Source organism: Leopardus geoffroyi, chromosome C3, assembly GCF_018350155.1.
Source record: "Leopardus geoffroyi isolate Oge1 chromosome C3, O.geoffroyi_Oge1_pat1.0, whole genome shotgun sequence".
NCBI classification, from domain to species: Eukaryota; Metazoa; Chordata; class Mammalia; order Carnivora; family Felidae; genus Leopardus; species Leopardus geoffroyi.
In genome coordinates this window covers 3,675,748-3,689,767 of record NC_059338.1, presented here as the reverse complement: position 1 = coordinate 3,689,767, position 14,020 = coordinate 3,675,748, and the positions used below count along the sequence as shown (strand labels likewise).

Below are 14,020 nucleotides of genomic sequence, written 5' to 3'. Positions count from 1 at the left end.
CCCCAGAGCTCAGACACTCTCATGTCTCCGGGTGGTGAGCAGTGATTCAGGGAGGCGAACACAAGTTCCAGGAGGTGGCTGTAAAAATGGGCCATGGAGGGGCACCTGGGCGGCTCTGTCGGTTAAGCGTCCGACTTCAGCTCAGGGCTCACGGTCCGTGAGTTCGAGCCCCGCATCGGGCTCTGTGCAGACAGCTCAGAGCCTGGAGCCTGCTTCGGATTCTGTGTCTCCCTCTCTCTCTGCCCCTCCCCTGCTCATGTTCTGTCTCTCTCTGTCTCAAAAATAAATAAAAACGTTTAAAAAAAAAAGGGCTATGGAAAGTTCACGAGGTTCGTATATATGTCCACAGTCTCTAGAATTCCCCCATCCAAGGCACGCATTTTATACATACCTCCAAAGTGCCTTTTTTTTTTTATGTGTTTGTGTTTGTCTGTCTATAATGACATTTATCATAGAAACTGGAGAAGATATTAAAAAGCTTAGCAGAAAAATTTCATGAAAATATCACCAATTTTAGATGGCAACTCTCGTTACTACCTTTCCCTAAAGGAAGGCTGCTTTCCCTTAAAAGGCTCCTTTTATGTTCATTTAAATGAAAATTGCACCCAGAAAACAAATGAGAAGAAAGATGATTTGCCTTTATTACTAGCTTGTCTGTCACTGGGCTTGGTCTTACAGATGCGTGATGGGAGCTTCCTTCTCCTTCGGGGGCGAGGAGAGGGCGGGCTGACATAGGAGCACGTACTACATGCTTCCGGAAGACAGGTTAGATCAGGGGAAGATGTGCAGCTGAGAATAGCTACCAAGCAGCTATTTTACTACAAAGAAAGGTCTTCAGCGTTCACTCTTCTCTCTGTGATTCGGGGTTTAGGAACGGGAGCAGGAGCTACAAAAAGAGGAGGAGAGACAGGTCAAGAACTTTGAGATGTGCCAGGAGTTTGAGCAGAACGCCAGTGCCTTCCTTCAGTGGATCTTGGAGACCAGGTGCGTGGTACTGTCCCCAAACCCATGATCCCTGTGTCACCACGGGGGTGAAATGTGTGTCTGAGGAGAGTAGGGGAGGGGGGGGTCCTACAGGATTTATGGTGTTCTAAAATCACCAGATCCTGTCTGTGTTTTTCATCTGGAATTGATGGTTTTCTAAGTCAGTCCGTGCAAAAGCAAGAAACGAGAATTTCGTGCCACGGCCCGTCGTGTTACCTTCCACGTTCTCTCCTTGATGCTCTCATTTTCCCCCGTTGCCTGTGATTAAAGTCTAAAAACCATAGCAGTCCCTTATGTTGGCACTTTACAAAGTGCTTCTATACCCGTCACCTCCCTTAACTCTCAGAGAGACCTTGAAATGTGCACAGAGCCGATTCGATTATCTCTGTCCCCAAGTGTGGGAAGAAGATCAGTAGACGAGTTGACTTGCTCCAGGTCACGTGTGTATTTATGGGCGTGACCAAAGGCGAAGCCCACTGCGAACACCTGCTATGAAGCTCTCAGGCTGCCCCATCGCTAAAAAGAAGCCGTGGTGAAAATCAGTGAGATCATAGGTGCGGGCTGCTTTTATTAAATGCAGAATGTCCTATACGTGACAATAACATTTGTCACATCTTCCGGGGCAAATGATCTGGAAAAGAAGAGACTCGGAAGGTATAATACGTTAGCATAAATGTCAAGGTTTGCAGGCCGTCTCCAGCAGGTGGGTCAGAAATGTGGTCAAAGTGGTGGCTTCGACAGCCCGTGATATGTACTGACTGCTCCCACAAACCCAGCAAAGGAAAAACCAGACAATGAGCAGAAAGCAATCCTGTGTCATGGCCGAAACTCAGGTGACAGAGGGCAGAGAAAGCAAAGCGCATCATCCTCTGCCTCTGGTGTGGTCCCTCCCACCCACCCCCACCCCCACCCCCAGCAGTGTGTCCCCGACACCTCGCATGGTCACCTGACACCTGAGCTCTTCTCCATCCCAGGACAGGAGGAGCCGCACAGAGGCTCCTCTGAGGGGGCGAGACTCTGGGGACAGCGCAAAACGGGTTCCTCTTTTCTGGTTACAGAAGATTTAGAATATGTCTTAGATCTGAGGAAAGAAGATCATTGAAGTCATCCATGTTAACACGTGGTTTCTCTTTTCTCTCTTCTGATCGCTGCTCCCAACCTCCACGCCCAGGGCTTATTTTCTGGATGGGTCAGTATTTTGTGTTACCGTGTTCGTTTTGTCATAGATGTGTCTGTTATATTCTGGAGGCAAGCGGAGGACTCAGCATGGGGCATCTTTGCCATCGTCACCATCAGATTGAGATGGCACCTAAGTGGAAGCATGGGGTGGAAAGAGAAGTACAGGGTATATCATCCTGCCCTGTACCCCCCGAGGGGGAGACTTGCCCTTGTTAGGTTAAGGGTATGTCCCAGAGTAAGAATCAGGGGGACTATGGCAGTCTTCTCACAGGCACAGAAGAATGAGGACAGACCTTCCTTCCCTTCTCATCTGTCCAGCAACTTGCTAGCTGACAGAAGGGTTTGGTTTCATGAAAATCTGGTGTGAAAATTCATTCTGAAGAGGCCATTATAATAAGATACAGAGGTAGAGAGACGTAGGGTGTCAGAATCAGTCCGTCTGGGTGAAATCTTGACCTCTGATTTTATGAGTAACATTTTCCTCTGCTTCTTAACTAGGTCTTTGCTCAAAGAGACGGGAACCCTGGAATCCCAGTTGGAAGCAAATAAAGTAAGTAATGTTGAGCATCAGCTGAGGATGTTGCCAGAATTACAAGGAGTGCCAGGAAAACCGGGAGAACTTTTACGTGAACCTAAAGGCAACCCTAGTAGTACTTTTAGGTACATTTCCGGGCCTGAAGGTCAAGAGCTTAAGGTTCTAGTCCCAACCCTGCCCGCCATTTGCATTCTCACCATTGACTGACACTTCACGGACAAGGACATCGGTTCACTTCAATGTCTGAACCTGAGCTTTTGTATCTGTACAATGGAGTTCATAATGCCTACATCATTATGATTAAGATGATGATTACGAATGAGAGCCGGGGTGCCCGGATGGCTCAGTCAGTTAAGTGTGTGACTTCAGCTCAGGTCATGATCTCAAGGTTCAGGGTTCGTGGGTCTGAGCCCTGTGTGGGGCTGTCTGCTCTCGGCATGGAGCCCATCTCGGATCCTCTGTCCCCATCAGATCTTTCGGATCCTCTCTGCTCCTCCCCGGTGCCTGTGCACATGCATGTTCTTTGTCTTTCTTTTTCCTCTCTCTCTCTTTATTTTTGAGAGAGATATAAACTTAAAATAAACTTAAAAAAAAAATGAGAACAAATACAGAAGCTCCGGGCCTATGATCTGGAGCGTTCCCCCATTTCTGTTGTCATTTGACATGGGAAAATAATACGATTGAATGTAGAGGATCTACATTCAATCTCTTAAGTCTCTTAAGTCTAAGAGTTAGCAGTTACATGCTGCAGGAGTGCTACTCCTCTCTCCTGCAGCACGTAACTGCTACCTCTTCGACTTCTATATGGCAGATGTCCAGAATGACAGACGTCCCATCACTTAACCTTCCCACCATTGCATAAATGAGGAATACAGAAGTGGACCCCTTGAGCAGTTCATTTTTCACAGAGGACAGGAAGATGCCTGAAAATCATTCGGGAGCAGGCAGGGGAAACCCAAACCCATCAGCTTCTTAATCTTCTCTACCATCGCCTGGTTCGGAGCTACCCTGTGTGACCGCTCTTTCCTTTGGTCGGTCTTCTCTAGCGGAAACAGAAGGAGATTCAGGCCATGAAGCGCCAGCTGACCAAGATTGAGGATCTGGGAGACAACTTAGAAGAGGCCCTGGTCCTGGACATCAAGTACAGCACCATCGGGCTGGCCCAGCGGTGGGACCAGCTCCACCAGCTGGGAACGCGGATGCAGCACAACCTGGAACAACAGATCCAAGCCAAGTACTGTGGACCCGCGACCAGGGCTGGGCAGGGCGTGGGTGGTACTGGGTGTCAGGAACTCAGTGAGCCCCAAGGGCTAGAGTTTGGGGTACTGTTTATAAAAGAGCTGCTTCGGAGGTAGTACGCACACCATCTGCAGACTAATCAATATTCTCTTTCTCTCCCTCTCTCTCTGCTGCCCCACAGAATGACGATTTCTTTTTATATGGGAATCTATCTTGAGACAGGAGACCGCGCCCCATCCCCCTGAAGCTATTCATCATTCAGTTCTCAGAGTCCCTTGTTCTTATGCGATCTCTTCAGGAAACAGTCCCTTTTGTAAAAGCCTGTCTCAGATGTCTAGAGTGCAAGAAATAGTCAAGGTGGAGAGCCAGAAGAGCAAAAGTCGCTTGTTTTTCTAAATAAATTAATTACGTCAAAGCAGCTTGAGGTGTCGATAACAATGACAGCATTATTATCTAGACAAGGGATTGGCAAACTTTCCCTGTGAACAGACCAATCGTAAATGCGTCAGCCTTGGAGAGCCATGTCGTTTCTGTTGCAACTACTCACTCTGCTGTTGTAGAGACAAAGGGCTATTAATAACCCACAAATTCATGAGCGTGTACGTGTTTCAATAAGATTCTATTTATGGACACTGAAATTTGAATTTCGTGCAACTTTAATGTTGAATGAAACACTTCTTCTTTTAATTATTTCCAAGCACGTAAAGAGGTAAAAAACCCTCCATAGCCCATTAAACTGTGCAAAAGCAAGTGGCAGGCTAGATTTGGCCCACGGGTTATAGTTTGCCAAGCCCTGAACTAGATGATCTGAATAGCATATTATCCACCGACATCCCTCTCTCTTCCACATGGCAAGCCTTCTGATGTTTTTCCGTTTCATTTCATGGGCCAATTCATGCTTTTCCTTTCAGAGACACCATAGGTGTGAGTGAGGAGACATTAAAGGAGTTCAGCACAACCTATAAGTGAGTAGATCTTCATAGTTGACCCGTTCTTTGCTTTCCAACACATTCAGAATGAATCTCCAAATAACTAAATTTGTCCCCTCAGTGTGGCTTGGTAAGATCTTAAATGAAGATCTAGACGTGTTAATGAGCCTCAAGTCACGGCTTTGAATGTGTCTATGAGAATTCCTGGACTTGAGAAAATGCATTTCTCTCATGGTCCCCATTTGACTGTCTTTACTCCATCCACCGGGTTAAAAATAGTGCAGAAACACAGGCAAGCTCTCCACTCAGCCCTCTGATGACCTGTGGCACGTTAAAGCCTCAGCCAGTCCCACAAGAACTGTCTGTTTCTGTTCTTATCTGGTTCTCCATGGAACTTGATAAAATGGTTTTGTTCTTCAGACATTTTGATGAGAATCTGACGGGGCGCTTGAGTCACAGAGATTTCCGGTCCTGCCTCAGAGGACTCAACTACTACCTGCCCATGGTGGAGGACGATGAACCGGAGCCCAAGTTTGAGAAGTTCCTGGATGTCGTCGATCCAGGGAGGTAGGAAGGAGACTGAGGGAATGGGGCTTGGAGACCAGGGCAGAGAGTGAAATGATCCATAAAACATGACTCTGTTAACTCATCTCGGGAATAGGAAGACACAGTCTGTATAGACATGAGTTGGGCAGCCTTTTCTGCCTCGGTAGGATCAGCTCCGAAGTGCATGGCACTGATTCCAGCTCAGGCACAGCCCCTGCAATTTGCTCGATTCCTGCTTTTCACTTTTGATCTATGAATTTCAACTGGTCCTTGAGAGAAGCATCTTTCCCTGTAAGGTCCTAGGATACCCAGATGATTCCGAGGCCACCTGGAGGGGGTGGGGTCGTGTGCGTGGGGGGTAGGGGGGAGGGTGGAGACAGTCATGAAGGTGCTAGTTCTTTCCAATGCCAAGGATGCCACAAGACCAGAAATTGAGGCCTTCGATTCAACTTGAAAAGCTTGAAGCGCCTGGGGACTGGGGCTGGTGGAGACTTGCAGACTGTGAGGGGCATCCGGCCAGAGGGCTCCCCCGGGAGCAGAGGCTGGGGCCGCAGAAGCTGCATTGGCTTAGCTGCAAGGGTGTGGGAAGCAGGGTCAAAACAGAGATCGCAGCCCACGTTCTCAGAGAGCTGAGCCCATTTGTCCCCCAGGAAGGGCTACATCACTCTGGAGGACTACACCTCATTCCTGATCGACAAGGAGTCAGAGAACATCAAGTCCAGCGATGAAATAGAGAATGGCTTCCAGGCCCTGGCAGAGGGCAAGGCCTATATTACCAAAGACGACATGAAGCAGGTCAGATTCCAGTTGCGTCCATGGTCGCTGTGCTCCCATCGTATTCCAGAGCTTGCTTACTTGGGGCCGGGCAGCCTCCCATTGGCAGCTACCCTCCCCCACCCACCTTTTGTCCTCTTGGCTCAGACACTCTACTGCACAACTTGTCATTTGCTTTACTCACCTTTCATTTTGTCTTGTCCCGGCCTACAAATGTAGAGTCATCCTCTAATGACTGTAGCAGTCAATTCCAAACCTGAAACTCAATTTGGAAAACTGTTTCCTATCCCAAAGTTTATGGAATGGGATAAGGTGTGTGGTCAAAGTGAGAGGGGAGCCTCTGGGTCGGGGCTGGTTGAAAAGATGGGCTGGTCTTTCTCCTGGGAAATTACAGATTTCGGAGAAGGTGTGCGGTGGGAACAGGGCCGGCTGCTGCTTCTAAGTCTCTGCGGTCCCCAAGGTTCAAGGCCTATCGCCAGCCCCAAGGAGTCAGCTGTTTTTCATCCCTGGGACTGTATCTCTGTTTTGTTTCAGGCCCTAACCCCAGAGCAAGTGCAGTTCTGTGCATCACATATGCAAGAATACATGGACCCGCGAGGCCAAAGACACCTTGCTGGTTATGACTACGTGGGCTTCACCAGTTCCTACTTTGGCAACTGATAAACAGCTTTCCCGGGGTCGTAGAAAATCTTGGTGTGGTGGCAAGTACTGGGGGAGGAAGGAGACAGGCAAGTATGGGGGGGAGGGAGATAGTCTGTGTGTGTGTGTGTGTGTGTGTGTGTGTGTGTGTGTTACACTTATTAGAGGACCTGGAAAAATCTCAAGCTGGAGGATATAAGTCATTAACAGAGTTGGAGGAGAGGAAGCATCACGGGCTTATTTCTTACGCAACCAGTGACTACTCAGGGGTCAAGTTCTTTATTTTTTCTTGTTGGAGTCTACACATTCTTTATTACTTTGTTTTGTTCTGATTACGGAATAAAATATTTCCTTTTGTAAAAAAAAAACCCTCATATTTAAGTATTTCTTTTTAATAGGGCAATATGAAGTAACATGTTACACACGTGAGCTTCTGTATTTCTGAGAATCACACAGCCATCTAAACATGGGCAGGTAATTACACTGAGAACAAGGGCCAGGGTGGAACGGATAAAGTCCAAGACGAGTTACAAAGAGCTTCTCTTGAGTTTTGGAACATGTCTAAATTCTCACCTTTGAGGGGTTCCCCGGGTGGCTCCGTCCATTAAGCGTCCGACTCTTGGTTTCGGCTCAGGTCACGATCTCGCGGTTTCGTGAGTTCGAGCCTGGAGTCGGGCTCTGCAGTGACAGCACGGAGCCTGCTTGGGATTCTCTCTGCCCCTCCCCCGCTCACTCTGTCTCTGTCTTTCTCAAAATAAATAAATAAATAAAACTCCTACATTTGGAAATGAAGATATTTGACATCCTGGAGAACCCCAATACTTGTGTCTGTAGAAAATGAAGAAAAATGCCAGCACCTGTTTTCCTCTTGATCTGTCCCTTTTCCATACTTCTCCATGAGAGAGGATGTCATTAGTCTCAGAATGGTGAGATTCTGGCCAAACAGGGCTTCCTTTTGTACTCTGTGTCCTCACGTTTGCCCTTACATTTTAATGCAATGACGAGACTATTGGTTTTGATTTCCTTCTGCCTCCCATTAGAGAATTCTAATTCTCTAAGAAGAGAATTAGTAAGAAGTAGAACTGTTTCCAAAATGAAGAATTAAGGAAGAAAAACAAGAAGGGGGGGGGGGGTGCTGTCTCCAAAAGATGTTCAGGCCAAAGCTGATGTTCTGTCCACACTTGTAAAAGCCGACGGTGTTGTTTGCTGGAGAGAATTCTTAGGTCAGTCGGCCTTGTACCTTGTGCTAGCATCCTGCACGGTGTCCGTGGCCAGCCCCTGGATATTGCTACCTGATTATCGCCTTGTCCCAACTCATCCTTCACACAAAAGTCAGTCCTTCCTCAGCCAGGGACAAATTCTGTCCCTGGAGCCACTTAAGCGAATCTTTGGTTAAAACCAAAAAGCTATCTTTGCTGCTAATAATGTATAAAGCTTTTTACTAAGTTTTGCTTAAACATTTGGAGACTACTGAACATGAAAATCAAAAAGGATTTGAAGGAAAAAACCACTCGATTATGAGTTACCAAGAATGGTTGCAGTTGACAAAAAGCTAGCCCAATGGACCATCACAAACAGTATCATTAATATCACACTTACCAAGAAGTAGGGAGACTCTAACAAACACGTGCTTGTAATGAACAAAGGCAAAGGTAAGTATGGTTCCATTCTCATCCCGAGCCTCCCCCTCCCCCAAGTATCTGCAAGGCCTGAATCAGATTATTAGGCATGATGGATGATGGGTCAAGAAATGCTCTTTAAGGCAAAGGACTATTAGCATCTCATGAAAGATATTGGGTCATATTGAGGCCAGAGGAGATAATATTTATCTGATGAATCAACAAAAGACCACAGAAGATGATGATGTCAGAGTCACATACAGCTCCCTCTGAAGTCAGATTCTGACCACCTAGGCACACAAGTAAAAATGGAAATGCAGGGAGCAGCATACATAATTTTGTTGGGTCTGTAAATATTCAACTTTTAACAATTAGAACTCCTATCAAATGTCCCTCGTGATTTGGGTTTAAGTTCCACCTGATACTCTAGTTTTTTTTTTTTCAATTTTTTTAACATTTTATTAATTTTTGGTAGAGAGAGAGAGACAGCGCTGTCAGCACAGAGCCTGATGTGGGGCTCGACCTCACAAACTACAAGATCATGACCTGAGCCGAAGTCAGATGCTTAACCAACTGAGCCACCCAGGCGCCCCAATACTCATCTTTTATTAACTTTCTGTTCACTTACTTTAAACTGGAGCCCTTGACTTAGTCCTATTAATTCTTTTCTTTACAACATATAGAACGAAGCCTGTTTCCGAGCCCCAGCCCTACAGCTACATCCGTGGGTGTTTTCATGATCCCTACTGCTCAGTTGTGTCTCTATAACTCTTCCACTCCTAAAAGAATGCTCCCCTTTACTTTTAATGCACCTCTCTGACACCAGGCATTTGCCTGGAAGCTGTCAGACTTCTGTTTCCTGTATCCAGGCCGGTTTCCCAATCTGCAATCCTCTCCGGGCCCAGGATCCGGATTCCTGCTTTCTCCAGTCAGATGCTGTGCCAGGCAAAGCCCTGTACTCCTGCTTGTCCAGTTAAGTCATGGAATGCAAGATGCAGGGCACTGCTGGTCCCAGCTTCCCCCAGCATGAACAGGCAGCCTCAAGTGATGCTGTCTGGAAGCTCCAAACAATAGCAGATGGCTGTAAGAAGTGCTCTGTGCGTGGCAGGCTCTGTTCTGAAAACTTTATAACAATCTTCTCCAAAAGAGCCCTAGAAATCAGATGCCACCAGGGGTGCTGGGTGGCTCCGTGGGTGAAGCAGTCGATTTCGGTCCATGTCATGATCTCATGGTTTGTGAGTTTGAGCCCCGCGTCGGGCTCTGTGCTGACAGCTCGGAGCCTGGAGCCTGTTTCAGATTCTGTGTCTCCTGCTCTCTCTGCCCCTCCCCTGCTCTCTCTCTCTCTCTCTCTCTCTCTCTCTGTCAAAAATAAATAAACATTTAAGAAAAAGAAAGCAGATCCTACTATCATCCTGTTCTATGGCTGGGAAACGAAGGCACAGAAAGGCGAAGAAGCTTGCCCTAGGTCACGTGTGCAGAACGTGGCAGATCAGGGCTTTAACCTCAGGAAGTCAGATTCCAGACCCTCGTGGCTTAATGGGCTCCTTAAGGACCATGAGTTGGGTACATGTGGTCGTGTTCACATCAGAGGGGCCTCTGTTTTGCTGTGTGTGTGTGTGTGTGTGCGTGCGCGCATGCATGTGCCTGGAAGGATGATTTATTCTTTGTAAGAAGCACATGGTCACTTATTTAACCAAAGGAGGGAATTTGAATCACCTAGAGTGATTTCATAAACTCTTTCTGCCTGGCCCCACCCCAGGTCAGTTGTAGGCTCTGTCTGTAGGGATGGCTCCCAGGAACACCTATTCTGAACAATCGTTCCACCCCCATGTGATTTTTATGTCCTTCCAAACTTAAGACTACTACATTTGGAAGTCAGTAGGACCTTTGAGTATTACTAATTCTTAGAACATCTTTTCCCACCACTGCTAGGTGTGCATTTAGGGAATGCCGTGCTAGATGGACTGAATCGATTTGGGAAATGAATTTGCTCAGGCAGCCTCAGTGCAATGGGGAGATTACTCCCAGCCTGGAATGAAAAGGATGCGAGAGTACCCAACTTCTCTCCAATGACCCAGGCCCTTTCTGCCATCTGACTAACTCTCCTACCTCTCCCCAACCTGTTCTCTTCTCTGGGATCTGGCTCCCTTCCTCCCAAATTTAATTTCCACAAAGTTCTAACTGGAGTCTGTGTTTCTTCCCTGAGAACATAGAAAAGTATGAATTCTCATTTGAAAAAAAATCCCCCCAATATGAGTTTCTCTCAACTCTTGCCCCCCACTGCTCATTCATTGCTGAATTATGTGAATTCGGCATTTTCAAAACCTCTTATGTTTCATAATTTTCTTCAGCTTCCAGCCCCACTATCCATGTTCTGGTCTCCATGCCTTTCTTTATGATGATAATGATGGATTTCTTACTGATCTCTTTGCCTCTTTTTTCTCTCTGCTGAGATCTGTCATCCTCTCTGCTGCTGGATTAATCTTCCTGAATCAGTTTCCAGACACCACTCAGCTCTCTGCTCAGAGGTTTTACGGTGTCCTCTCTCCCACTGCCGAAGGCACCAAGCCTGAAGCAAGGTATTGAAGCTGCTATCCGCGAAAAAATGCCTTCACCCAAGTCAACTTCTCAGCACCACTGGTGACGCATTTTCAGCGTCTCTGGACAATTCACCAAACTCTGACACAAGCCTAGATTGCCTTGCCATTGAGACTTTAGTTACCCTATTTTCTCTTTTCGCAGATTCTTCCTTCCCACTGACTGCATTAAAACTTACCCATCTGTGAAGAACAAGTTCAAGTATCACCTTAGACACAAAACCTCTGAAATCCACCGATGTTAACCTTGAAGTCTCTGACTCTCCACGGAAATTAACCTCTCCCCAAACTAAAAGCTGATATTACTTTGCTTAGCTCGTTATCAATACTAGCAGCCGACATTTATGGGAAGATGACTATGATCCAAGTACTGTGCTAAATTCTTTACATGCATGGTTCCGTTTAGTAAGCCATGCAAAACCACCAAGTTACAACCATTTTACAGATGAGGACGTTGAGGCTGAGAAAGGTAATGTAACTTACCCAGCATCACACAGTCAGTTACAGGGCCTGCATTCAAACTCCTACCTGACAACCGTGCGAATTCATGATACCTTTACTTACCCCTAAGAATGTCTGTGCGCGAGACGTTACAGGTGGAAAGTGTAATACACGGGACAGTGTCTCCACCACAGATTCTACAGGACAGCGTCCGTGCTAGGGAGTGAGCCAAGCAAGGAGGTCCTTAACACCAGAGATCATGAGGCCAACACAGGGCACAAAGAAACAATGAGCCAGAGATAGATGGGACAATAATATAAAAAAAGATGAAAGGCACCCTCTGGGGGAGAGAAAAAAAAACCTACCTTTTCATTTAACAGAACATTCAAACGAATCTGTCAAATAGATTCTCAATGAATTTCGATCTTGGAAGAGCATTATGGGTAGGATATTCTAATTATGCAGTGATTTTATGAACATCTACAGTATCCCTGATAGGGCCCCAGCCAGCCCTGCTTTGAACTTGAAGTGCCAAGCTGCTCTCTGATCAGCCGAGCTGGAAAATTCTTAACGAATGGGGTTTCCGTGGTGGCATCTCTTAGGCCGAAAGTGGAAATTCAGATTCTGAGCTCAGTGGGAGTTAAGCACCATGGACAGAGCAGGAAGCCCTGCTCCGCTCCCCCAGCAGCCCCGCACCCCCCCCCCCCCCCCCGGACTCTAGGCTGCAGGATTGGGCTCTCCCAGACGGTTGGGGATGGGACAGCTTTGACCTGAGACGCAGAGTATGTGGCCGGTTGGCCTGGGTTCCTGTTCTCAGTCCAGCCTACGCAAAGGAGGCTGAGCCACGGGAGAGCCTTCATCCTGCACCCAACAACCTCCCTCGGAAGGCACTTCTCAGGGCTGTTTGCACAGCGCGATTCCTTAAACTATAAACAATAGGGTTGAGGAGAGGGGTCACCACGGTATAGGTGACCGCAATCAGCTGATCCCGCTCAAGAGAGTAACTGGCTTTGGGCCTCAAGTACATGAAGGAGGCACAGCCATAGTGGATGATGACCACTGTGAGATGGGAGGCACAGGTGGAGAAGGCCTTCTTCCGCCCCTCAGTGGAGGGGATCCTCAGGATAGCTGCCAGAATGTAGGCGTAGGAGATGGTGATGGAGGAGAAAGAGACCAGGAGGACCAGCAGGCTAAGGATGAGGATGCCCAGCTCACTCGGGCCTGTGTCCCCACAGGCCAGGCTCAGCACGGGCGGCGTGTCACAGAAAAAGTGCTGGATCTCGTGGGAGCCGCAGAATGGGAGGTGGAAAATGACCAGTGTCATTCCCAGCCCAAAGAGGTACCCACTCAGGAAGGAGGTGCCAACCAGCCGGGCGCAGAAAGGAGGATCCATGCGGCTGGCATAGTGCAATGGGGCACAGATGGCCACATACCTGTCAAAGCCCATGACGGCCAGGAGGAAGCAGTTGGTACAGGCCCACGAGGCAGAGAAGAACATCTGGGCAGCACAGCCCTCATAGGAGATGGCCTGGCCCCCCATGACCAGGCTGGAGAGCATCTTAGGGATGATGCCCAAGGTGTAGCAGGTCTCAGAGAAAGACAGGAAGGAAAGGAGGAGGTACATGGGGGTGTGCAGATGGCTGTCCAGCCTGATGACCACAATAATGAAGACATTGCTGGTCAGGGTGACCAGATACAGAGAGAAGAAGAGTGCAAAGAGCAGGAGCTGAAGCTCCCCGAAGCCGGAGAAGCCCAGGAAGACAAAGCCCCTCCAGGTGGTTGCATTGGTCTGCCCCATCCTCGGCGGCACCCTCATAGATGTGTGGATCCCTTCCCCCTTGTCTGTAGATGCCCCGCTTCTTTACAAGGCAGGATGAGGTGGGTTCTCATTCCTTTGTGCCTGTTGGAACTCAAAAAGATGGCTGTAATTTAGACAGCCATCAAACCTCAGAAAGGTATTTATCTCATTAGAGGCACAGATATGTGGATCCATTTCACATGCATGTATATGCATGCACAGGCATGCACAAAGGCACACAATGTGCACACACCTAGACACACACGTGTACATGCACACCAGGCGCAAAGCCCTCACACATAATCACGCATATCTCCTCAGTACACCGCACGTTCGCCATTAATGACCATATCCACCAATCACAAATACATCAGGCATGCTATAAATGCACATCTATTGAGATAGCACATAAATAAGTAGATGTGTGCGCCACACATATATTCATACCAACAGCATATATACACCCGCATAAGAATATTCACGTGGACACATACGCGTCGCCTGTTAGAACGCGATGGGGGGTGGCTTAATGGACATTGTTTTATGAGTCAGGCAGCAGAACCAAGACTAGAGGAAAAGTGCGTCCTAATCTAACATTCCTTCCCCTAGTGACGACTCTTCTCAGACACCGTGGGACATGAACTCCCATGAACACGGAGCTCAGCAAGAATCCCTTGTCTGTGTTTTTCTCCCAAAGTCTTTTCCATATGAGTCCACGCCTAGCACTGGAGGAAGCATCA

The 14,020-nt window shown here is 47.7% G+C and overlaps 2 protein-coding genes across 3 annotated transcripts in view; one reads left to right on the top strand and one right to left on the bottom strand.

Moving 5' to 3' along the window:
- Window positions 1-7,325, top strand: part of SPTA1 (spectrin alpha, erythrocytic 1) — a 66,239-nt gene extending 58,914 nt beyond the window's left edge. The window contains exons 44-51 of one of the 2 annotated variants that reach the window (XM_045454839.1): window positions 872-984; window positions 2,156-2,173; window positions 2,662-2,713; window positions 3,745-3,932; window positions 4,849-4,902; window positions 5,287-5,433; window positions 6,063-6,207; window positions 6,721-7,325. In XM_045454839.1, coding sequence (XP_045310795.1) covers window positions 872-984; window positions 2,156-2,173; window positions 2,662-2,713; window positions 3,745-3,932; window positions 4,849-4,902; window positions 5,287-5,433; window positions 6,063-6,207; window positions 6,721-6,846 — 843 coding nt within the window. In that variant the 3' untranslated portion in view covers window positions 6,847-7,325. The remainder of the gene's footprint in view (window positions 1-871; window positions 985-2,155; window positions 2,174-2,661; window positions 2,714-3,744; window positions 3,933-4,848; window positions 4,903-5,286; window positions 5,434-6,062; window positions 6,208-6,720) is intronic. The other variant, XM_045454838.1, reaches the window with a different exon arrangement.
- Window positions 7,326-12,338: 5,013 nt separating this feature from the next.
- Window positions 12,339-13,280, bottom strand: LOC123585392 (olfactory receptor 10Z1). The gene has a single exon (XM_045453504.1). The coding sequence runs from the start codon at window positions 13,278-13,280 to the stop codon at window positions 12,339-12,341; it is 942 nt and encodes a 313-aa protein (XP_045309460.1).
- Window positions 13,281-14,020: the final 740 nt, after the last annotated feature.